This window comes from Caretta caretta, chromosome 11, assembly GCF_965140235.1.
Source record: "Caretta caretta isolate rCarCar2 chromosome 11, rCarCar1.hap1, whole genome shotgun sequence".
NCBI classification, from domain to species: Eukaryota; Metazoa; Chordata; order Testudines; family Cheloniidae; genus Caretta; species Caretta caretta.
Window position 1 is genome coordinate 41,447,552 of NC_134216.1, and position 26,105 is coordinate 41,473,656.

Here is a 26,105-nt window from a genome sequence, read left to right on the forward strand (position 1 = left end):
AATCATTTCCTTCATGTTTAACTGTTTCAGGAATTCAGAAATGCCTGAAGATGTGCATGACAAGATCGCTGAAATCAGCTCCCGTCGATAATTCTTTTTAAAATTCTGAATAATGCCCTGGTCTAAAGGTTGAATTTTTGATGTTGTGTTGAATGGTAGGTATAGCACTCGAATTTTTCCATCGCTCAATACCAGTGATTCGGCTGGAGGATGGGCTGGACAATTGTCAAGTAGCAAAAGTGCTTTGGCTTCGCGTTTCTTTGACCACAGATGCTTACGAACAGCTGGAACAAAGCTGTTGTGGAACCAGTCATCGAAAATGTGTCTTGTTATCCAAGCATTTTTGCTGTTAGCATATATTACTGGCAGTTTGGCTGTATTGAGGTGATTAAAGCAGCAAGGGTTATGAAAGCGGCCAATGAGAAGAGGGGCAAGCTTATGAGCTGCCCGTCTTATTAATACAAAAAAGAAGAGTCACATGATCTTTTATCTTTTTAAATCTAGCTGTTTTCTGTGTCTTGTAATTAAAGGCTAATGTCTTATCAGGTAGCAGTTTTGCAAATAAAGCTGTTTCATCACAATTATAAAGTTGTTCTTTGTGGTAGACTTCATTTTGTAAAATAGATTTTAACTCGGCGGGAAACGCATTCACGGCCAATTCATCAGCTGATCGGCTTTCTCCAGAAATCGATACCTGCGCTATGCCATGATGCTTTTTAAAACGACTTATAAACCCCTTGCTGGCTTGGAATGATTCATCCCCCATTAAATTTCCAAATTTTGTTGCTTGGGCTTGAAGAATTGGCCCACTTAGCAGCATTCCTTTCAGCCTTTGCTGAGCAAACCCCGTGCGCATGGCTTTGTCTACTGTGGGTTTTGCTGAATAGCGCACATGTTTTTGCTTGAGCCCCATGGCAGAATTGATATTTTGTACAAAGCCAATCAGTTTAGATTCATTTTTTTAGTCATCCTCAGAGAGTAGATTCGGCAATCCCAATATGTTTTGAAACTTTGGCCTGGGTTTCTCCGCTATTTACTCGATCTGTTGCAGCTAGCTTTTCTTCTACAGTGTAGGAATGCTGACGCTTGCCCTCTGCCATTATATTAGGCCTACGGTTAAAATTTTCTAATGTAGTATATATATTACTATATAACTACTATATATTATATCTCTCTCTAGCGTGACAATGACTAAGCGTGCGTGATACGTCTTTACCAATATCGGTAAAGATGTACAACACGTTTCCGCACTTCCTGTTGATTTCTATGTCAGTGAGTTAGTGAGCAAATCTGTAGCACTACATAGCAAGTTCCTGAACCGCGTGTTAACGAGTCTCGCATGTTAAATAGGTAGCACTGGGAGGCATGGCACTACTGTGTGTTAAGCAGATTCCCGCGTAAACGGGTCGGTACTGTACTTAACTCGGAATTCTTGCCCGCACTGGAATACCAACCCTTGCTACATCCATGTTCAAAATCTCTCAACATGTCAATTTTAGCCAAATGCTTTCAATCAGTGTTGTAGCTGGTGTGGGTTGATGCTCTTGGCCAAACTACCCTACAAAAACTGACCAAAGTAATTCTTGAAATACATCTCAATTGTGTTTGATCCATCCCATTAAAATAGGACAATTTATTATCGATAGGTTAAATAGGTTCTGGTGAATATTATGTTATTTTTTTATATGAGCATCTTCTCAAGCCCTCAAAACTGATACTTTTTTTCAGATTTCTCTTGAAGATCTGAACTCCTACTATATTTCTAAAAAAATCCCCTGTGCCCTGCATCCTTTGCCCCATATATTGCATTATCACTTTGCCTTAGAACTTGATGTTTTGCAATGATGACACATTGTAAAATCATACATAATACACTGTAAATATATAGATTAAGCCAGTGATGGGAGAACTTTCAGAGGTTTTGAGCAGTATCTTATGTGGATGTTTATCTGGACCTATAGAAACCTCCCATCTGGCCTCAAAGCCATCTCACACATAGCCAGTCTTAACAGCCCTGGGTTCCTCCTACTTGTCTGGTTCCTTGATTCACTCTCTCATGTGTGAGGGGCACCAGTAAACATCCTTTCCCCAGTAGCACCATTAGGGATAGATGGCAGGCCTGTTCCTCTGTTTGGCATATTTGTAGGTCATCTCTCCCTTTTCCCTATCTCTCTTCCCGTGTTCCCTGAATTCCATTCACTCTCCATGGTGTTTCAGTTTTTCTCTCCTTCAGCCACCTGTGATGTCTACTTCTGGGGAACCCAATTCCTTTCAGTCTGCTTATCTTAGAGTTTTCCATAGCGTCCATCACCACAGGATGTTGATTCTTTCCGTGTAAAGTAGGTATGCATGGCAAGGCCCCTACCTGATTTCATGTGTTTCTGCTCATCTCCCTTCTCTAGTAAAAGAGGCTCTGCTTAAGTTATAAATTTTTTGCCTTTCCACAGCTTGCCTCAGTAGGTTTTCCCTCCTTCTTCCCAGTCTCCAAGACCTGCTTTCTTTCATTGCATCCTTTTATGATGGGGGCTTAAAATGCTATTAGGGCTGGGGAGAAACATGTGAAGTTGCCTACAGAGAAAAACACTTCAGGTAGGCTGAGAGCCTGCGTCTAGTCATGCTGTTTCGAGCTGCACAGCACTAGTGAGTGCACCAGCTTTAGGAGCTCAAATGGATAACTACAGTATAAATTAAATGTTTTCAGTCTGAGGAAGTTGCCTAGGTGGACTTGAGACAGAGGTCAAAAACTTGGGACTGCCCCATCCAAATCAGTACGGTTGGCAGTTACTCTGTAGGTTACAATACAATTTGGCTCTATTCATATGTTACAACACAGTTTAGCTGCAAGCAGATTTAACCACCATTGTTAATGTTGGTTGCTTTGCAGTGTATAATGATAATACTTAGCATCTATTTACTCATTTACATTTCTAGATTTTGAAGCCTTGAGGCCCAATACTGACAGGGCTGTATTACAAACAAACACATTAGAAGAAACTGCACTTCAGACTGCTCTCATAGGAGGATTCAAGCATGGTTTATCAGCATGGCTTCTAACTATAAAAAGAAAAGGAGTGCTTGTGGCACCTGAGAGACTAACCAATTTATTTGAGCATAAGCTTTCGTGAGCTACAGCTCACTTCATCGGATGCATACTGTGGAAAGTGTAGAAGATCTTTTTATATACACACAAAGCATGGAAAAAACCTCCTCCCACCCCACTCTCCTGATGGTAATAGCTTATCTAAAGTGATCACTCTCCTTACAATGTGTATGATAATCAAGTTGGGCCATTTCCAGCACAAATCCAGGTTTTCTCACCCCCCTCCCCCCCACCACCACACACACAAACCCACTCTCCTGCTGGTAATAGCTTATCTAAAGTGACCACTCTCCTTACAATGTGTATGATAATCAAGGTGGGCCATTTCCAGCACAAATCCAGGGTTTAACAAGAACATCTGAAAGGGGCGGGGGGTGGTAGGAAAAACCAAGGGGAATAGGTTACCTTGCATAATGACTTAGCCACTCCCAGTCTCTATTCAAGCCTAAGTTAATTGTATCAAATTTGCAAATGAATTCCGATTCAACAGTTTCTCGCTGGAGTCTGGATTTGAAGTTTTTTTGTTGTAATATCACAACTTTCATGTCTGTAATCACGTGACCAGAGAGATTGAAGTGTTCTCCGACTGGTTTATGAATGTTATAATTCTTGACATCTGATTTGTGTCCATTTATTCTTTTACGTAGAGACTGTCCAGTTTGCCCAATGTACATGGCAGAGGGGCATTGCTGGCACATGATGGCATATATCACATTGGTGGATGTGCAGGTGAACGAGCCTCTGATAGTGTGGCAGATGTGATTAGGCTCTGTGATGGTGTCCCCTGAATAGATATGTGGACACAGTTGGCAACGGGCTTTGTTGCAAGGATAGGTTCCTGGGTTAGTGGTTCTGTTGTGTGGTATGTGGTTGCTGGTGAGTATTTGCTTCAGGTTGGGGGGCTGTCTGTAGGCAAGGACTGGCCTGTCTCCCAAGATTTGTGAGAGTGTTGGGTCATCCTTCAGGATAGGTTGTAGATCCTTAATAATGCGTTGGAGGGGTTTTAGTTGGGGGCTGAAGGTGACGGCTAGTGGCGTTCTCTGAATGCAGATGGTACAACCATGCTAGGGCTTAACCCTGGTAGCAAATAGTTGAAATATGGTTGCAACTTGTGAGCACTATTGTGGAAACACTCTGAGTGGCACTAATTACCCTGCAACCTATGTAATGTTTGAGCGTGGTGGGCTCTGAGCCACATGAACTGGCAAGTTAACTTCAGTGGTGCTATAATAGTGACTGTGTTTTTGGTGTGGGGCCCAAGCATTTCAGGATCCTCTTAAATAATACTTATAAGATTTTTTTGAGTTATTTGTCAGTGTCACACTGTTCTCCATGCACTGGGCATGTCAAGGCATGCACACACAAATTGCAATATAATTATACAGTTTGCACTCAAGTGTTTGGTTTTTTTGCTTTGATTTTCCTATAGCATGTTGGCGTTTTGCAACAACATTGAGAGATATGCATAAACTGCTATTAAAGCTAATCATGTTATAATTAAAGTAATATTTTTAAAAAATCATTCAAGAAAAGATAATTCAGTGATCTGCCCTCGGAGGAAAACACATTTATATTTGCTTACTTGCACTTACCAAATAAACTCATTTTTGTTAGATATAATTGTTGCAGAAATTAGTTTCTCATTGTGGGATTACCTATCAAAAGAACTGATTTGATGATATAAGGGCTTCAGATGGCAAATGGTGTTTATGAGAGGTAAAAACTCAAGGTGAAGTCTTGTCCTATTGAACTCATCATGGGGTTTGCCATTGATTTAAATGATGATAGGATTTAACGCACAGTTTTCTTTCAGCTGAAAACAAGCTTGTTGAGGAACATTTCCCTGTTCGAGAGTTGTAAATACAAACACGAATATTACACATCAGCTCACTCTGTTGATCTCTAGGGCTCTCGTGAGACCCCATGCACCATTTAAGTCCTACTGAAGTCCTATTTTTAGGATTTAAGTGCTGCATAGACCTTGTGCTGACTCTATAGAATTTCACTCTATAAGAGCACAACTTATACCTTCCACTTCAGCATGACTTTCACTGGATACTTTTAATTACCTCTCACTTTTGTTCAGACCAGCCCTCTTTTTCATAACTTTCAAGCACAGGCCTATTAAACATGTATATCGTCCTAACACATTTGGAAGAGAACATTGTTGTCGTGGAACAAGAGTTTGGTTCAGAGAATGTTCCGAACCTCTCCAATACACATTATTACCTTTTTTACATGCTACGCATGTGAGGAGAGCAGAAACAGTTGGGCACATTACAATAATAATACTTGCAATGCTTTCAAAATGCTTTCCAAACAAAATGCCCCTGTTAGGTATGTCGATGAGTACTTTTTCACCCCCTTTTATACATGTGGGGCAAATAGAGGCAGAGGTGTTAAATGACTTGTTAAGGAATAAGGATGGAGTCAGTGTCACAATGAGATATAGGTTATGTAATGTACCTTGGGCATGATGATTGTTAAGGTTGGATGAAGAGTTAGGTCTCTTTACTGCGCTGCAGCGGTTATATTTTAAATAGTCATGTGATCAAGCTATGGTCATTCTTCCAAAAATTGTCATAAGTCAACACAGTATGCTCACATAGACGGCAAATCAGCTGCTGTCTTTTATTTCCCCAGCAGCTGGTACCAATATACACTTGGGGAGCCGGGACGGGGGGGAGGTAGTCAGGCTACTCAGTCTTAGTCTACCTTAGTCAACATTACTACTATTGAAAAAAGAGCAATATAAATTTTTCTTGCATAACTTTATCCATGCCACTGGGATCTTGAAGTGGACCAGATCCTTTACTCCATTGCTCTCTTGATGGATACAGAAGAGCATGAAAATTAATAGAGAGTAGGATTTACCCAACAACTGTTATGAAATATAACAACAATATCATATTTACTATATATTACCATCGTACCTAGGAGCACCAGGCAGGGATAGGGCTCCATCGTGCTAGCCACGGTACATGTACACACACATAGTCCCTGATCTAAATCTAAGATTGCAAATGCCATATAGCTGTAGAGGAGACAGGATATGATCAAGTATATATAATTTTGAAATTTGAAAATACATACTTGATTTTTTAAGTTGTGTATTCTCATATAATTCCAGCTGTATGCCCATCTGTTCTTCATCTTATCCATAATTAAGGGGCTGATTTCTTATAGGTGTCTCAGCAGAAGAGCAATATGGAGGAGGAGTAGATAGAGGGGCAGATCCTCAGGTGATGTAAATTGCCACAGGCCCATTGAAGTCAGTGGGCCTGTGACACATTACACCAGCTGAGGATCTGCTCCAGGAAGGGCCAAATGGATCAGTTCAGGGAGGGGCTCCGTGTGTTAGACAGTGTAGTGTAGAAGGCAGTCCACAGATGTTTGTTAGGACCCGACAAATGCCAACCTCATCTGGTGGCACCTGTAGCCATATGCACGTTAAGTATGGTGTGTACCATTGGCAGTGGTGAGAAGGAGCGGCGCTGGTTGTCCCACGTTCAGGTTTGGCCCTGCTGGCCCTCCATCATGACCAGTGTTGGCAAAGCCAAAGCTAAATGAGTGGTGTTGCAACCTGGTGCATGGGGGCAGCAGCGCCGCTCACATTTGGAGGGACTGGCAAATCCAAGTTGCACTGGATTTGCTGTGCACTAGATTGCAGCACCACTCGCTCGGTTTTCACCCCGCTGCGTATGATGCTGGAGAGCCGGTGGGGCCAAACCTGAGTGGCAGTGGGGCAGCCAATGCTGTTCCTCCTTGCCACTGCCATGGAGCCAGCTTCTACAATATTGCCCCCTCCTCCCCCCTTGGAGGCCTACCCAACCTCTCCCCTCCTTCCAGCAGCCCGTGACACTGCTCCTGGGCAGGCCGGGCTGAAAAGCGGGGGGGGGGGCAAGGCACTGGGGCCAGCAGCTGCAGCAGAGATAGCTCCACAGGATTGGCAGTGCGTATCATGTGAAAAATTTCTAGGGGTGCCCCTGGCCTCATCCACCTATTTGTTAGCTTCTCACAAGAGTCTCTGCACCTTCTTACAGGCTACCCAGCCACATCAAACTGACCTGTAAGACCACTTCTTTAGTACTCTTATCATTAAAGAAAAAGGAATTGCACCTACCTAATGTCAAAAAGAACCCTTTTATATCCAACAGATTGAGGAAATTGTTCCAGAATAGCTCCCCCCTGTGAGAATTGGACCCTGGCAATATTGTCAGACTTGGCGAGATCTAAGGTGTTCTGCTGAGTTAGTGCTGTGCCTGGGACTGAAAGGATGACCATTGTCAGAAAAATGATTATGTTAAAACAGCACTTTCCGACTCAATAGTTCTGCTCTGTGTGTGTTTTCAAGTCATATCTGTTGATTTCACTGTTAAAAACATAGTTTTACAATTGTTAGCACTCAAGAACAGCTTGAAGAGGGAGATAGATACTGTTCTGCTGCATGCATCATTCAGAACATTTCCAGCCAGGTTGTGATTTTCAGAATCTTTACAAGTGATAATAAAAGAGGCAGAAAGAACACGGCTTGATTTTCAGAAACTGGGTTAAGATTGCAGCCAGGGCACTTAGAGAAATCATCATCTGATTTGTCTGTTGAACAAATTCAGTATGCAGATCATTGAGAGAGAATATATATGGAATCCCATAATGTTCTTTTTATAGGTACTTTCTACTTGAACTGCACTTTAAAAATATTTAGTTGTAACTTACTTAGTATAAGTAAATGATTTATGCCACAATTTCAGAAGTGTAGTGAAAGCATACATGATGTAAACGGGTCATTTGTTTTCCTTTATATATTTTTTTCTGCCCTCATTTGAGCATGCACAATCCCCCTCAAATTCATTTACTGAGTGGATTCCTCTAGGAAACAGAACTAAACATGCTGAGTTTAGAACCAGAGAGCCGCATGATGTCATTTCTATTATTTAAATTAGATGGAGCAGAGTAGAGGTGAGTAATTTGTTTAATCATTGCTCATGCATTAATTTCCTGGGAGCTGATTTTTTACAGTGCACTTTTATCTAGAATTTATATCTTATCCACGTCTCTTATTTGGCATGATTTCAATGATCTGGGCACATTTTTCTTCTTGACTTAAACCCGAGGAGATTCTGTGTTCAAGCAAATTCTGCACACAAAGGTTTTCAAGCACAGTAAATTGATTTAAGGAGGAATGTGGCAGAAAAAATGTGTCCCCAAGACACAGAAGTGAAATAAAAGCTAAAGCGAATTTGATTAGAACCAAGCTGAAAACATTTTGGAAAGTGGTAAATAAACAAGGAAAAATGTGCAAGATTTACTTTGTGTGTACATGGTACAGTATGTACTGGGTTAATTCTGGGATCAGAAGTCAACTGACTTTTGGCCTTGCGGTTTTGTGAGTAGCACTGACATATTTAGAGAACATTTGAATACAAAAATGTCTGTTTTGTACTTGTCCAGTAAAACATTTTAGTATCACTTTTTATTCATTCTTTCTGCACTTCAGGAAAAATATGTTTATCTTTACTTGTTGCCTTATTATTTTCATTTAATTTAGTCTCCATTTTCCTTTCTAATTTTTTTAAATTATTTTAGAAAATACTTGAATTTCATTATATTGGCTGCATGGTAGATATGCTAGTATTTAGGAATATATAGTATATTTTAAAACACTGTCCAACACAAATCATGTATGTATGTAGTTTATGTACCTAGCTTCCTTTTGTACTGACATAAAAATACTTCTGATTATCCCATAGTACAGTGTATCCGCTCCATAACTCGTGACTAAACGTTGAGTATTTTGATATGCAGTGTGGTGACAGAATAATGTGAAATACTTATTGTATCTTATTTTATTACCATCCAATAGCTGCTTTGTATTTGTGAACAATGTTCAAACTATTTTCATTAGATTCTCTTGACTGTAGGTCACATGGATACTACCGGAAGATGGAATTTTTATCGGCCAATTGGATTCTGTTATGATGCGTGCTGTTTAATAGATGTCTATACGTAATGGCATGACACAGATTAATCTTCCCCTTTGGAGATATGAGAAAAATTAAATTCAGACAGATATTTTTCAAAAGCACATTTTAGAGTGAAATCCACACAAGAATCCCTATTTATTTCTTACATGCCTGGGTTACTTCCTTTGCCACTGCCTTGAAGCCCCATTTGAGGGAGCATCAAGCATGTGGTGTGAACAGTTTTTTGTGCTGGAATCAATTTTGCTGTAAAGATCAATTTTTAAATAAAGTCTAAATTGCTTAATCAGTAGGTGAAGTTTTGAACCGTTGATGCTGAGGAACCCGAGTTGCTTCACTTCCTGGAAGTTTGCCCTTATCTGAATAGTTTTTTCAGGTGCTTATCACCACTCCAGTTTAGATTGGGTTAACATCTGAATCAGTCATGGCAGTAGTAGTAGTGATATTATTGCAACCTCAGTCAAGGATTTACTTTCCAATAATAAATAGCCTTTGGGCAAGTCCTTTTTATGCCATTCAATTAAGTGGCATTGACTTGCAGTGTGGGTTTTTTTTTTTTCTTTTCTATTTGAGCTTGCACTTATACTTACTAATTACCTTAATATACTGAGCAGGCAATATCTTAAATCGGAATCATGCCAATGAGTTTTCTGCAAGTCTCAGAACATAATATTGTATAAATGTGAATGTGTCATACGGTTTTTCTTTAGGAACACGCATTGTATAGAAAGTGAGAAAATGCCTAATGTTCCTGCATAGCTTTATCAGAATCTGCTGATGAATGCAATGTTATCACAGAATATGCAGAAATGTTAGGCCATTTATCCAAGACTTAGGTCTGCCTTTAGTCCAGTGAAGAGTGACCTTCGGAACACAAAGAATACTAGCCATATGGTAAAAGTTTGTTTTTGAAAAGAATGATCTGTGCTTGGTGTTATAGTAAGAAGGGGGACTTAATGCATCTCGTTTGGCTATTCTCCATCATTCAGGATAGTTTTGGAGAAAATTCAGGTTCTATATGAACACAGGAAGTAGCAACATACCATATAAGCCTGAATCGTTTGTTTTACATGATACGAGCAGTATGACCAAAGCTCAGAAAAAGCAGTTTTTGAGGGCATCGGTACTGATCAAATATTTATTATATTAAAAAAATAGACAACTCAAGCTAGATTTTTGAATATGATTGGGCCCTTTTGTTCCATTCAGGAGCCAGATTGTGCTTGAAAATTGCCAACAGAGAATTCCCTTGATGGAAAGGAACTCCCGCTGACATAAAGCTGGTGGAGCCAGTTCCACCAACTCCAGTATAGAGCTCCACTCCGCTGAGACCAATTGCTAGGGGGCTCCAGTCGGGGCAGCACTGGCATAGATTGACCCGCCACGTTAAGGAATTTTAACCAGCTGCTGTTGCTCACCTGTACAGAGCCTGAATATAGCTGACTAATATAAAGTAAGGAGTAAATCTGGAGAAGATTTCAAAGACTAAGAAAGATACTTAGTTGAGGATTTGATCTTTCGTTTCTGAACCTGTGGACTGGGTTACACACACACATGCACATACCCCAGCCCCCCAACCACCCCATTTTTGAACAGTTGCTTCTCTGCTGCATCCTCCCCTTGCCAGGGCTGGCCAGCAGAGAAGCAAATGGGACAGGAAGGACCTTGGAGGTTTGGGATTAATGGGAAATACCTTGTCTAAACTCCACAGATCTTCAGCCAGGCAGACAGAGCAACTCTCCCTCCCTGGCCAATTCGGTACCTATTGGCTTCTATCCAATACCTGAACTCTGTATTTTTCGCCTTTTGTCAATCCAAGCAGCAGTAATAGTTCCTGTTTTGGTGCATAATGTGTGGCTCATACTGGAATGAGGAACATACCAGGTAGGGTGATTGTTTCCCAATTCCATCCTTTCCCCTGTGATGTATGCACCTCTTTGTTGATTAGAGCTGAGCTTCTTCATAGTTCTTGTGGAACAGACAGAGGCAGCTATGTGCAGCAGAATTTGCCATCAGCATGACCCCTGTTCGCAGGACTTTTGTGGCTCTGCTTCCCTTTACATATTATAAAGCAATGGGGAGGGGGAGCAAATAGAGGATCTTTTACTTAGACACGTTATTAAATATCAAATGATTTTATTTGTAGTTTTTGTACTAGTTTGCTTGTAGTTTGCTTATCATGCGTCCTTTCCATTCTTTGGCTTCAGAGGTTTGCAACAGAAAAGGGAAGGGAGTAGGTGCTAATTTAGCACATTTTATCCTCCAGGCATCCCCAAATAGTTCACAATCACTGTCCTTCCAAATAGCATTGAATGAGCTTGCAAAGAATTTATGTTGGCACTAAAAATAAATAAACCTCTTTTTAAAAGCTGTTATGTAAGAGTCTTTGCCAAATTATGTTAATGCTGTGGAAGGAAATCTAGTTATAATGAAAACATAATTTGAAACCAGCAGCCAAGTAGCACTGAACACGATCCAACTAACAGTGTGTGTGGGATGCTCTGAAAAGCATGGCTTGTGTGTGTCTTTAAAAAGTATAAGCATGTGAAAATTCACTAGCATCATACCCCCCGACCTCCCATTCTGAAGAATATGTTGTCCTCCTTAGTTTTCCCATAATGTTTGCATTTTGAAACTCTCCTTTGCTTAAGGAGATAAAAGTGTCAGGTTTAATTTTCTCTACGGCGTGGACGTTATGGAAGTGCTGTAAGAAACCTGTAAGAAACAACAGTGTCTTTATTATTGATGCTAATCTGCAGGGTCCTGAATTGCACAGAAAATGCAGGGAGGGTCTAATCTATAAACTGTTCCATCATGGAGTTTGTAAATTCGTAGATTTAGAAAGTGTAATGAAGACACGATGAATAGGTCACTGAGTGTAGCTTGTGGCACGTTAGAGACTAACCAATTTATTTGAGCATAAGCTTTCGTGAGCTACAGCTCCGATGAAGCTCACGAAAGCTCATGCTCAAATAAATTGGTTAGTCTCTAAGGTGCCACAAGTACTCCTTTTCTTTTTGCGAAGACAGACTAACACGGCTGTTACTCTGAAAGCTTTTGTAAGACACTTTTTCTTAGGGCTCGTACCACAAATGGAATGCATTCTAAAAAATCTTCTGTAAATATTTGGTTCTTTTAATCTGTGGGATCATTGCAAATGTTCCCAAGCAGAGCACTTTTGTTTATCGCATTTTCTTTTTATTTACAGACATGGCAGTAACAAGCTAGGTCTTGCATTGAATATTGTATTTTCCTCATTATCTCAGCTTTGAAAGATGGCATGCTTGGGACTCCATTACTCACCCTGATATTGTGAATCTTTACGCAGCCTATCCTTAGCACACACGCTTCCTCAGCATGGGATAATCTAACCTCTCTGTGAGTAAATGTCCTTTGGCATTAATTTTGACTGAGGGAAGGCTCCTTTTTAGTTACATTGAGTCATATTCACCCAAAGCCAATACAAAGTGGCATGAATTGCACCTCCTTGTGGCAGCCTGCACCCCAGGTGGGAGGATTATTCTGACAGGAAAGCACTGATGATACTGATGCCTGCCTTCTCTCAAGCTGTCTGCTGTAGGGGGGGGAGGGCAGCTTTAGTTTCTATTCAGGCCCCTAAAGTCATTTAGAGTACAGATTTCTAAGGAGGGCAGTGAATCAGTGCCTCCCCCATAATGTTGACTTTACTGCATTGCTGTACTGTTCCCCTGAGCAGGCCCACCCCAGTGCAGTGGGAGGGTCTTCTAGTGGCATAAATCCGACTATCTGCCTTTCAAGCTTTGTGTCTTGTTTGCTGTGGCTTCCTCTGGAACACTGGGCTGCATGTGGCTATGGCTGGACATAAGCAAGGAAGATAGTGAATGATTTTCCAAAGTTTAAGCATTGTGAACCCAAATAATTAAGCAAATAATATCAGAGCTGAGCTGAAATATTGGACCTCTTATACTGCTAGAGACCATCTATGAAGTTTAGGGGTGCTTAGAACTGGGGTTGTGTTTTAAATAATGGTAGGTTTCTATAGCACAGAAAGCCACATGGGATTCCAGCAGCCCTAACATATCAACTAACTGTGGTGTTGGGTATCACTGGTTGCTTGTGTGTGATTATATCTCTCCCTTTGTGGCTGACCCTAGCAATTATAAAGGCTAGTTACATACCACAGCAAAGAGTTCTCAACAGAAGTGTAAAACTTGCACTTTTGGTGCTGAAGGTTGAATGCCCGCTGACAGCATTAGTGTCTGTGTGTATGTGGCTGTGGTTCATTAAGAGTTCTCTAGGTATTTTTCACTGAGTTAGTCCCAAATCATTTTTGGAAATGACGTATATTACCTGTTTGCTTTCATAAGCAGGGTAAGTCAGGAAGCATATTAAAGAATTAGCCAGAGAACAAACTACAGTGCTGCAGTTGACACGGAACATGATGTGATGGTGAGAAATGCACATTTTTTAAAAACTAAGGGCAAAATTCTCTTCTCTGCTGCTCTCTGTGGGTCTCTTAGTGTTGTCATTGGAAGTTTCATACACAGGAGGAGCTGAATGTGGCATGCTGAATAGATACACAATATGGAAGAGAGGAGAATTTTGTAAGGGTTAACGCCCCAGGAATACTTAGTTATGATTGCAAATATTTTGCTTCTCATAGTTTGTAGGTGGCTTATGGGTGAGGTTTAAATGATATATTACTAAGCTTTTAGTTGTGTAATAATTTGTCTAAAAATAGGGTTGGGTTATTAAGATGAATATACCAGTTTGTAGCTTTTGTTACTGTTTAGAATACAAGGCGTTCATTCTTTTAGTGCCAGAACTAACGGCATTTTTATGTCCAATTCTACACAGAAGAAATTTTGAAAAAGTAATTCAGGCATCCATTAAAATGCAGCAGACAGCATATTTAAAGCAAATACATCAAGCCAGTCCCACAGGGCAAAGTATAAGCCTTTTTAATTAAAATTGTATTATGAGAGAAGTTTTGTGGTTCAGTTGTTAATGTATACTTAGTTGACATCAACATGCATTTAAACTAGTTATTTTGTTCAAATTCAACTCAGTGCATACATAGCCAGGCTAAAAGATACAGCCTACCCTATTAATTAGTGTTAGTATTCCCTTGGGTACAAGCTGATTGCCTGACCATTCCAAAACTTTACCCTTAAGCATGACAGCACTATATGATTGAAAACAAAACTGCCTGTATGTATTCCCTATGGCTTTGTATTAAATAGGACAATTTTTCCCATAGTATTATTTCCCAGGTTAGTGGGGAGTTACTTAAATCCCAGACAGCAAGTTACATAAGCTTTGAGTGCTACTGATCATGTCTACACTGTATTAGTATTCACTGAAGAACAATATAAATTACTGTATACCAGTTATGATTGTATAGCTTACAGTGATGTAGTGGGCACTATTTTCATCAATCCAAAGTTCAGACTGTTACTGCAGTTTAAATATTGAAACAGTGTATTAATGTGTTTACTATGCTTTTTGTGGTTTTGGAATCGGCTGTTTATTTAATGGAATGGAATAATTAATTCAGAATTATCACCCTCAATTTACAGTTTGTTGGGACCTATATTTTATACTGTGTCTAGCCTAAAAACTGTAGGCAAGATAATAATATGCAGTACAAAAATTCTTACTGATGTACACTATATTAATTCTTCACACAATGCACAGTCACCCTGTGGAACTCATTGTGATGGGATGTTGTGAAGTCAAAAGTATAACTGAGTTCAAAAAAGAATTAGATAGGTTCATGGAGAATAAGTCTATTGTTGGCTATCAGCCAAGATGGTCAGGGACACAACCCTGTGCTCTGGACGTCTCTAAACATCTGGCTGCTACAATTTGAGACTGGATGACAGGGGTGGATCACTCTATATAGTGCCCTGTTCTGTTGTCTTCCTACCATGGCCAGTGCCAGATCATTCAGAGGGAGCGAAGATACTGGGTTAGATGGACCATTGGTCTGACCCAGTATAGCCATTCTTATGATATTTTCTTAATTAGTGGCCTTCCCTCCTCCCTCTAAGATAAAACAGCTTGTTAAATTTGGTTTAATTTCAAGCAAGCCTTACAAAAAGGTGCATAAACACTCATGTGTCACAGTTCTGTGTACTATATTAACTTATGCTGGAAATCATATACTCTGGGTGGGTCAGGAAGGGAGGTGAGTGGAAATGCATTATGACTTTTGATAAAGCCAGTGCAATGAACACAGATCAAAAGAGCAAGCACTTGTTTTAAACGATAAAGCGTTTATTATAGCTTTAAGATAGGGCATTTCTCACTGGCCATTAATATACAGCTCAGGTGCATGTGAAGCACAAGAGAGCAGACCTCATGAATGCAAACATCACATCACCCAACAAATGGAATGTATATCTGTATCTTATTGATTTTTTCACTGTTTTTCAGAAATATCGACAGTATATGTCAGGACTTCTGGCTCCTCCTTATGGTGTTATGGAAACTGGCTCTAACAATGACAGTAAGTAAAAATATATATGTATTTGAAAATCAGTTTTAAAAAAGTCCCTCCTCTTTAGATATTGGAGTTTTGTTCTCTTTAAGCATTGCACTGCATGATCCTTTTTTAGTGTGGGCAGGAAGCGGTGTCAGTGTCCACCATAAAAAAAACAAACAAACAGAAGTGATGGTGTGCCCCAGCTTTCTTTCTTTTACCTACCCATTTTTCAGCTGATGGCAGTGAGAAGTGGGGGATAGCCTGGCACAATTACCTACTACACACCAGTCAATTTGAGGACTACATTCAGTTTTTGTATTAAGTGCTGAGGGCAACATTTCCAAACATGTGTGCCTATCTAGGTACCTAAATTCACATTTAGATATCTAAATTGAAATCATAGAATCGTAGACTTTAAGGTCAGAAGGGACCATTTTGATCGTCTAGTCTGACCTCCTGCACAACGCAGGCCACAGAATCTCGCCCACCAATTCCTGTAACAAACACCTAACTTATGTCTGAACTACTGAAGTCCTCAAATTGTGGTTTAAAGACTTCAAGGTGCAGAGAATCCTCCAGCAAGTGACCCGTGCCCCACGCTGCAGAGGAAGGCGAAAAACCCCCAGGGCCTCTGCCAATCTGCCCTGGGGGAAAATTCCTTCCCGACCCCAAATATGGCAATCAGCTGAACCCTGAGCATGTGGGAAATGAAGTCTTTGGGAACTGTAGATGCTCAGCACTTCTGAAAATCAAGGACGTTTATTTAGGTGCCTGAATATGGATGTAGGATGTCTAACTTTAGTTGCTCAAATCTGCTAACGTTGTCCAGTACATTTATACATTTGGTATATTTGTTGTATCTGCAGTGCTCATTGCTGTGTTCCATGGAATTCATATGATGTCTTAACACAGAACATTTTTCTAAAGAAACACATACCAATATGTTATGTTTTATAGAAAAATTGGTTGTTATGGGCCATGCTATTTTTTTTTAATAAATATTAAAACACAGTTTTATGTGAGTTTTATATCTGAGTTTTATGTGTGCCCAGCCAAATGCCCATGTACAGTCTTGAAATCTTAAAATTGGAGGCCTGCTTAACCTGCTGATACATGTAGGATTTACACATTTTTTATTCTTAATAGGCATTTCATCTTTATAGCCTTCGTATGTAGGTAGGAAGTACATTTTTCATTTCAAACTTACTCTAACTAACTAAACCTCATAAGTAAATGCACATGTACTCAAACTGCTAAGACCCTCCTAATTTTTTTATTACTTTCATGAATGGCTGCTTTAGTATTTAGAGAATGCACAATATGCTGTATTGATGTATTTCCTGTTTTCTTTTAGGGATGCCTGACAAGGAGAATATGTCTAGCAATACTCTTTGTCCAGTATCTAAAAACTGTAATAAGGTAAATCACACATCATTCTTCACTACTTTGACAATAAAAAAGAATAAATATAGCATTAAATTGGAAAAACAGCAAAACAATTAAAAGGGATGGGGGGGAAAGGTCCCAGTCCTGCAAAGGCTTAAAACACATGTGTAACTATTGCACGTGGAAAATCCCACGCTATAAGTGGGCTTTCGTCTTTGCAGGATCAAAGAGCAGTGGCTGAACTTTTCTCTCTCTCATCTCCCAGGACCAGGACAGGAAAAAAAAAAGTCTGTTATCTCAAATATTTTCAGCTACTGTTGAAGTTGGTGACAGCTGGTGCCTGGGTAGAACTTCACATCTGGGGCTCATCTCTATAATAAAGTCACAGGGATGAAAGTGTGAGGGTGAAATGCATCCCTGTGAAGCGGGCCAGTGCAAGCCAAGATACCATTATAGTCCTAATTCAGACCTATTTTGAGGATTTAAGTGGGTCTTACGTAATGCATAGCCTTTGTACTGTCCCCTTGCACAGGGCTGAATTTTACCTTATCTGCACAGAATAGCTGTAATCCCAATTCCCTTTCAGAAAGTGCTTCTCTGCCTTCATACTAACCAATTGGAACACACATACGATAATTTATGAGTAATGCTGTCTGGGTTTAAAATAACCACAATAGCAGGAAGAAATAATAGTATCAGGGTCTGTTCGTGCTGTGGCCTGGGTGGGAGAGTTACAGGGATATTTAATGTTGCTTGGATGTTTTTCTTTCTGAACATAGTAGTTTAAAATGATTCATTTACTTTGTATTTAAAAAAATTAAAGAATTTTTAAGTGGACATTGGAAACCTCTCGACAGCAGATAAAGCAAAAGAATACTTTAGTCCATTTCATTCATGTGAATATAATTCAAAAAGAACAGGAGTACTTGTGGCACCTTAGAGACTAACAAATTTATCTGAGCATAAGCTTTTGTGGGCTACAGCCCACTTCATCGGATGCATGCAGTGGAAAATACAGTAGGACGATTTTATATACACAGAGAATATGAAACAATGGGTGTTATCATACACCCTATAATGAGAGTGATCAGTTAAGGTGAGCTATTACCAGCAGGAGAGAAAAAAAAAATCTTGATAATCAAGATGGGCCATTTCCAGCCGTTGACAAGAACATGTGAGGAACAGTAGGGGGAAAAAATAAACATGGGAAAATAGTTTTACTTTGTGTAATGACCCATCCACTCCCAGTCTTTATTCAAGCCTAATTTAATGGTGTCCAGTTTGCAAATTAATTCCAATTCAGCAGTCTCTCGTTGGAGTCTGGTTTTGAAGTTTTTTTGTTGTAATATTGCGACTTTTAGGTCTGTAATTGAGTGACCAGAGAGATTGAAGTGTTCTCCGACTGGTTTTTGAATGTTATAATTCTTGACATCTGATTTGTGTCCATTCATTCTTTTACGTAGAGACTGTCCAGTTTGGCCAACGTACATGGCAGAGGGGCATTGCTGGCACATGATGGCATATATCACATTGGTAGATGTGCAGGTGAACGAGCCCCTGATAGTGTGGCTGATGTGATTAGGCCCTATGATGGTGTCCCCTGAATAAATATGTGGACACAGTTGGCAATGGGCTTTGTTGCAAGGATAGGTTCCTGGGTTAATGTTTCTGTTGTGTGGTTGCTGGTGAGTATTTGCTTCAGGTTGGGGGGGCTGTCTGTAAGCAACGACTGGCCTGTCTCCCAAGATCTGTGAGATTGATGGGTTGTCCTTCAGGATAGGTTGTAGATCCTTGATGATGCATTGGAGAGGTTTTAGTTGGGGGCTGAAGGTGACGGCTAGTGGCGTTCTGTTACTTTCTTTGTTGGGCCTGTCCTGTAGTAGGTGACTTCTGGGTACTCTTCTGGCTCTGTCAATCTGTTTCTTCACTTCAGCAGGTGGGTATTGTAGTTGTAAGAACACTTGATAGAGATCTTGTAGGTGTTTGTCTCTGTCTGAGGGGTTGGAGCAAATGCGGTTGTATCGTAGAGCTTGGCTATAGACAATGGATTGTGTGGTGTGGTCTGGATGAAAGCCGGAGGCATGTAGATAAGTATAGGAGTCAGTAGGTACTATTTCCCCTTGTTTATATTTCCCCCTACTGTTCCTCACACGTTCTTGTCAACTGCTGGAAATGGCCCATCTTGATTATCACTACAAAAGGGTTTTTTTTTCTCTCCTGCTGATAATAGCTCACCTTAACTGATCACTCTCGTTATAGGGTGTATGGTAACACCCATTGTTTCATGTTCTCTGTGTATATAAAATTGTCCTACTTAATTTTCCACTGTATGCATCCAATGAAGTGAGCTGTAGCCCACGAAAGCTTATGCTCAAATAAATTTGTTAGTCTCTAAGGTGCAACAAGTACTCCTGTTCTTTTTGCGGATATAGACTAACACGGCTGCTACTCTGAAATAATTCAAAAAGGAAAGCATTTGTTCTTACTTGTTCACTTCCACCTCTCCCTGTCTGCCTGTCCCTCTTCCTCAGAGATAGTGACCTTTCTTAATCATGTCTTTTAGCCTTTATTAAGCATACAGACACTACTGCATACGCAGTTCCTTTTTCCGCTCTGTTATTCACTAACAGCATAACACTTCCTGACCCAGCCTTATCCTGCATGAAAATTAACACTTTTCCATGAACTTATTAATAGTAATCCTATGCACTCTGATAGCACCTTCCATTCTAAAAGATTTCTAAAAACATTTATGAATTAAGGTCACAACACCTCTGTGAGGCATGATCATCTCCATTCTACATACGAGGAAACTCAGGCACAGAGAGGCTAGGTGGCATACTTGAGACTACACAGGAAGTCGATAGCAGAGTTGAAGCGCAGTAGTAGAGTGGAAGTTCACTTGTGGAATCCCACAAGGATCGATGCTCTCTCCTGTCCTATTCAATGATCTGCATGCAGCCACTAGGTAAATATGGACTCAGGTGCCAGCAATATGCAGATGTCACACAGCTCTACCTATCTTTCACCACATATGGGTGGATGAGATCAGCTCAGGGATGAGATGAACTAGCTAAAACTGAACCCAAGCAAGACACAGGTGATGCTGGTGGGCAAAGGAAAGCATTTGAAAGGTTTGCAGCAATGGTGCAATCACTTCTGGTTGAAGGTACACATCCACAATTGGTCAATTCAGTCCATAGTTTAGGAATGCTCCTGGATTCCTCACTGCTGCTAAGCTTTCACATAGCAGCATCTGTGAGTAATGTTTTCTACTGTCTCCAGTTGGCTAGGAGACACCATCACATTCTGGCAAATGATGACCACTCCTTTGTCACCTCTTGGCTGGCCTACAGAAATACAATATACCTGAGCATAAAGCCTTCAGCACTATGATGGCCTTCGCTTGTGGGGAGCATTGCCTCGTAGTCTGGGCTTAGGCCCTTCAAACTGCAGAGGCGGGGTTTGGTAGTGGAGCCCAGGCCCTCCCACTCCACCAGACTCCAGCTCAGGGCCCTGTGAGGCCTATCAAAGGTCTGACACCTGGGAAATCTTAAGGCTGCCCTCCCTGAGCCACTTACTGTTATCCCAGGATTGTCCAAAATTCGCCGTCTGTGGCAAGGAGATGTGCCAGGAGGTCAGCTCACCGCTTGGCACCTCTTGTGGCCATGCGTGGTGTGGGGGCTCCTCCTCAGGGTGGCAGCTGTCTCGTCTGGTGGCTTTGCCCTGGGCCAGGTCAGTACTCAGTCTCTCCCCTGCTAGGTTAATCCATAGACAAAAAAAGGGGAATTTAATGCAAACAAACTGAGTCTATAAGAGAGAGAGGGGAATGCATCCCCTCAGGGAGTATCTGCAGCAAGTAGGGTTGCCAACCCTCCAGGATTAGTCTGGAGTCTCCAGGAATTAAAGATTAATCTTTAATTAAAGATTGTCATGTGATGAAATCTTCAGGAATATATCCAGCCAAAAATTGGCAACCCTAGTAGAGTCTCTCTTCCCTCAGGGAGGCACCTTTGGGCAGTTGTTGTAGGGAGAGATCCAGTTTTCCCTTAGCTTTTTTTCTCAGGAGTTGTGAGTTGCAGGTCCAGTCTCTTTCCTGGCCTGCTCTCAAGTGAGCTGTTCTGCTCCCTTTTAGCTCCTCCTTCAATCCATGCATCTCTTGCAGGTGTGGCGGGGTGGGGCTGGCTAAGCCCAGAGCAGCCTAGTAACCCTCTGTTACCATTGTGGAGTTTGTGTACCCTATCACAAGCTCTTAGGAAATTCCACTCGGTCCAGAATGCTGCAGCTACTCTCCTCAGCAACACAGACTACTGTGAACACATCAAACCTGTCCTCCACACGCTACACTGGCTTCCCACAGAATGTCAAGTCAAGTTCAAAGTCTCAGCCCTTATCTTCAAGTTGCTCAATGGCCTGGGTCCAAGTTATCTAAATGATCAGCTAAAGCACTGGGATGAAGAATGTGGTTGACAATTTCACTTCTCTGGCACAATGTAACTTTCTACAATGAGGGTTAAGCTCCTCTGTGCAAGGCCCAGAGCTTTCTTGGGGGCCAGTCCAAGACAGGGGATGAACTCCCCCAGGAACCAAGGACCATCAGAAATTATATCACCTTCTTCTCTAAGTGAAAGGAGCCTTTCTTTTATATTGAGTTTTCTGACATAAACATATAGCCACACATTATATATTTAAGAACATTCCAAAACAAAACACTCTGCATACAATTCTTCTTCAGAGAGATGAGAGAACAAACATGAGATGTTAGTCACTTTGCTCAGTGTACTACTGAAAGATGCTCAGATACTATGGTGATGAGTGTGGTATAAGAACCTATGTAGAACAGAATAGCTCATGACTCCTAGTTCTATGCCTTTCCCACACATTCATACTTCCTTTTATTTACCGAAAGTAAAAAAGCAAGTGCACCAAACAATATGTAAATGCACAAATATTTAGTTTACTGCATGTCAGATTTATTATCTGCATTTATGAATTATACCAATACTATAGTACCTGAACAACTTGTACCATTCTCATATCCTGCTATCAATTAAAGATTTGATTGACCTGGAAGATATGTCTGCAGGTCCAGAGTCTCAGATGTGTGGGGGTAGCTCTGCACTGATCCAGGATGCAAAGTTGCCCTAAATCCAACATTAATAGCCAGAGAAGTATTCCCCCTGTATAGATGAATCCTTGGCTAATGCAGAACCACTTGAACAGCTACTAGGTTCGTGCAGAAGCACATGTGCAGGGAAAATGGAGCATGTCCGGAGTATCCTTATGCCACAGTTATCCTAGGCTACTGGAATGGCCCTTAATGATGCTGGCGGTAGGTGCAGTTTAGAGCAGGGGTTCTCAACCTTTTTCTTTCTGAGGCCACCTATAAAAACTCCACCGCTCACCTGTGCCACAACAACTGGTTTTCTGCATATAAAAGCCAAGGCAGGCATTAGGGAGTAGCAATCAGGGCAATTGAATGGGGCCCCAAGCTACAGGGGCCCCTGTAAAGCTAAGTTGCTTAGGCTTTGGCTTCAGCCCTGGGTGGCAGGGCTCATGGGCCCAGGCTTCATGAGGTGGGGCTTCAGCTTTCTGCCCAGGGCCCCAGCAAGTCTAATACTGGCTCTGCTTGGAGAACCCCCTGAAACCTGCTCATGGGCCCCCGGGGGCCTCGGACCCCTGGTTGAGAACCACTGGCTTAGAGCACCCTTCAAAGATCAGCCAAGCGCTGAGGTGGATAAGGTTTAAAAGAAGCTCTTTAAAATACTATGTGCTGTAAGAAAACATCCTGCATGGATCCTGACGTATTTTCAAATTTTTTGTTTTTATTATTTTCGTAGAACTTGCTTGTTTTAATTTTGCATGTACACATTCACAAATCTTTTCACATGGCTCATAAGTGTGCTTCAAATTAAATAGGATATATTTCACTCTTTAAGTATGAAATGTATTCATCTCTTATTCAGTTTATGTTAATTCTTTTAATAGCTCTAGAATAGATGATTTTCCATATTCACCATCTAATTATTTGAGCTGTATGTTCATAGCTTAATTTTTTTCTTTTGTCACCTTCTTCTTTTTTGATGAGTAACATACGATTTTTCTTCTAATGTATGCCTTCCAAGCATCCCACCATATGGGAGCATTTGGTATTCCTGGTTCAATTAAAATCGATCAAAAATGCGTTTCTGTCTGAAGAAAGCTGCAAAGTGATTTTCTGGTACCCAAAAGGAATTCATTTACATCTGAGGTTACTTTAGTGCACATTATTTAATACAAAGACACAATTAAACTGAGCATAAAATAACTGAAACAAAATATGAAATGATTGTGTTAATGCCATCAGTTATATTTTGGGGAATGGAAACAATCAATTCTAGACTCTCTTTCTTAAAAAAAAGAACATAAATGCTTTCTGTTGGATTAGTTAAGTTTAATAATTGTATGATAGTGTCTCTTGAAATAGTTTTGAAAATTCTTATACAACTAAACCTAGAAATGACTGGGTCTAGTAGTTGAACTTAAACTTCCAGGCTAAGTGACAGAATCAATGATAATCTCAGATACATTTTGGAAAAAGTTATGGAAGAATAAGAAGAACACAGGAGAGTCCTGATTGTGTACAGGTGGAGCTGGGAGCCATGCCTGTATTTAAGGTTGCTGGACACTTTCCATCATGGGACCCTATTTTCAATTGCTTATAACTTTTCCAATCTTTAACTTTTTGGGTTGATATTTTCCAGGCCAGGGGTCTGCCTGAGGCTGAAAGTTTCAGCTAAATTGGTTTGGCCATTTTGGAGAATGAGGTTGGGGGAAAATATGTTTGTCCATGTTAAAAAAAATAATTCTTTGTCTTTTCCTGGAGAAGCTCTAGAGCCTCCATGCAGGGACTTGAAATTTATCAGTGGGTGTCACGCTGGCATCAGGGATGCACCTTTTGCCATCCCCATAACACTTTGCCCAAGTTATAAGCCTCTGAAAAATCTCAGTTCGCACATGCTTGCTAGACAGATTTGTAAGTGTTCGATAGCTAAATTCTCCAAAGATCCCATCTGCACTGGGTGCATTCTGCACATGCATGCCAGCTCAGGGCTGCAGGAACTGAACAAGCCTTTCTCTGTAGTTGTTTCTCCCAGCTGGTAGGGGCCTCTGTGGAGACAGGCACTGGAACTGAGAGGAGGAAGACTGTCTCTTTTGTGCTCTCAGTGCATCTCCTGTTGTCACCCTGGCAGTGAGAAGGAGCAGGAAGAAGCTGGCTGACTATTCCCAGGGGTTATGGAGATAGGGGAAGAGGGAATTGCAGGACCAAAACAGTAGGGGGAAGATGGCAGGGGTAGATAGGAGCAGAGAAAGACCCAAGCTGGGCGCATAGAGTCTCTAACCACTTTCCTACAGAACCTGGAATTGAACTCGGAAGTCTTCAGTCTTTGCATTCCTTCCTGTCAGCAATTAACTGTGAAACCCTCTGCCAAAGCATGTGTCTTATCTTTCTCTAGTGATGGTCCCATAGAGGATAACACCCTACAACTTTTGTCATTTACTCTGTTAGCTCATGTGGAAGAGATCTGTGCTATGGACCTAAAAATCTCAACTCTGTTGATGTCCTATTCTGGGGATCAATATGGATTCTCAGGCTGGGATTTCTGGGTTTTTTGTTTTTGAATTAGGAAATTAAACCCAAAAAACTGTGTGATAAGAACATTAAAGTCAAGCATTCAAAAGTTAGTCAATGTCAGAATGTACAATTTTAATTAGGCCTCTTGTGTGTATGTATTATGTTATGGGCTTTAATTAAATAATCACATTATTTTTTCAGTGGGACCCCTTACATTATAAATTCTAACCTCAGACAGTAACACTGACACATTGTTTTTGTTTTGGTACAGCCTAATTCCTCTAACATTGCATAGAAAATTAATTTAATATATGCCTTGTTTATGGAAAAATATATATCCCAAAAATAGGAAAGTTCTTATTTTTCATTTTTCTTCTTCTCACTGCTTTTGCTGAAGAATCTATATACACAGTAAATTAGATGTAATTGGCATGACTTTTTGTATGTAGATCTTGATATGAGCTTGGGAGCATACTTTGTTTGAACTCTCTGTTATGTTCTATTTTTAATGTGTTCCCATGTAGTCTCTTTATAGTTCTACTATATTAAAATAACAACATGGGCTCCCTCTGGTGGTCAACATAATACCTTTAAATACCCTTAACATTAGGTAATGTCTAAATAGCACAATGGCTACTGTCTGCTTTTTCTTTCAAGGTAATGCATTCAAATCCTGCTGAGTGTAATTTTATCAAAAATTCTTTAATTTGAGGACATTTTTCTTAACAAGACCTTTACAATACATACTCATATCTCTTTGGAAGTTATCTTTTTGTTTTGTTTCCTCTTTGATTTATTTGATAAACAATAATTTAAAATTGTATTATATCTTTAATAAATTATAGCATTTCTGGCTTTTTGGCTCTTGTCCCATATGACACTAAACTGGGAGGAGTGCTGGAGGGTAGGGATAGGATACAGAGGGACCTAGACAAATTGGAGGATTGGGCCAAAAGAAATCTGATGAGGTTCAACAAGGACAAGTGCAGAGTCCTGCACTTAGGATGGAAGAATCCAATGCACCGCTACAGACTAGGGACCGAATGGCTAGGCAGCAGTTCTGCAGAGAAGGACCTAGGGGTGACAATGGACGAGAAGCTGGATATGAGTCAACAGTGTGCCCTTGTTGCCAAGAAGGCCAACGGCATTTTGGGGTGTATAAGTAGGGGCATTGCCAGCAGAGCGAGGGACGTGATCTTTCCCCTCTATTCGACATTGGTGAGGCCTCATCTGGAGTACTGTGTCCAGTTTTGGGCCCCACACTACAAGAAGGATGTGGAGAAATTGGAAAGCATCCAGCGGAGGGCAACAAAAATGATTAGGGGTCTGGAACACATGAGTTATGAGGAGAGGCTGAGGGGACTGGTATTGTTTAGTCTCCGGAAGAGAAGAATGAGGGGGGATTTGATAGCTGCTTTTAACTACCTGAAAGGTGGATCCAAAGAGGATGGATCTAGACTATTCTCAGTGATAGCAGATGACAGGACAAGGAGTAATGGTCTCAAGTTGCAGTGGGGGAGGTTTAGGTTGGATATTAGGAAGAACTTTTTCACTAGG

The 26,105-nt window shown here is 40.7% G+C and overlaps 1 protein-coding gene across 9 annotated transcripts in view; it reads left to right on the plus strand.

Annotated features, from left to right (window-relative positions):
* Window positions 1-26,105, plus strand: part of RAPGEF4 (Rap guanine nucleotide exchange factor 4) — a 226,435-nt gene that overhangs the window by 105,534 nt on the left and 94,796 nt on the right. For 7 of the 9 annotated variants that reach the window (XM_048869498.2, XM_048869500.2, XM_048869499.2 and 4 more), the window contains 2 exons: window positions 15,499-15,571; window positions 16,902-16,966. In XM_048869498.2, the coding sequence (XP_048725455.1) occupies window positions 15,499-15,571; window positions 16,902-16,966 (138 nt within the window). Of the gene's footprint in view, window positions 1-8,000; window positions 8,060-12,380; window positions 12,460-15,498; window positions 15,572-16,901; window positions 16,967-26,105 lie in introns of those variants that run through there. The other 2 variants (XM_048869502.2, XM_075117963.1) reach the window with 2 other exon arrangements.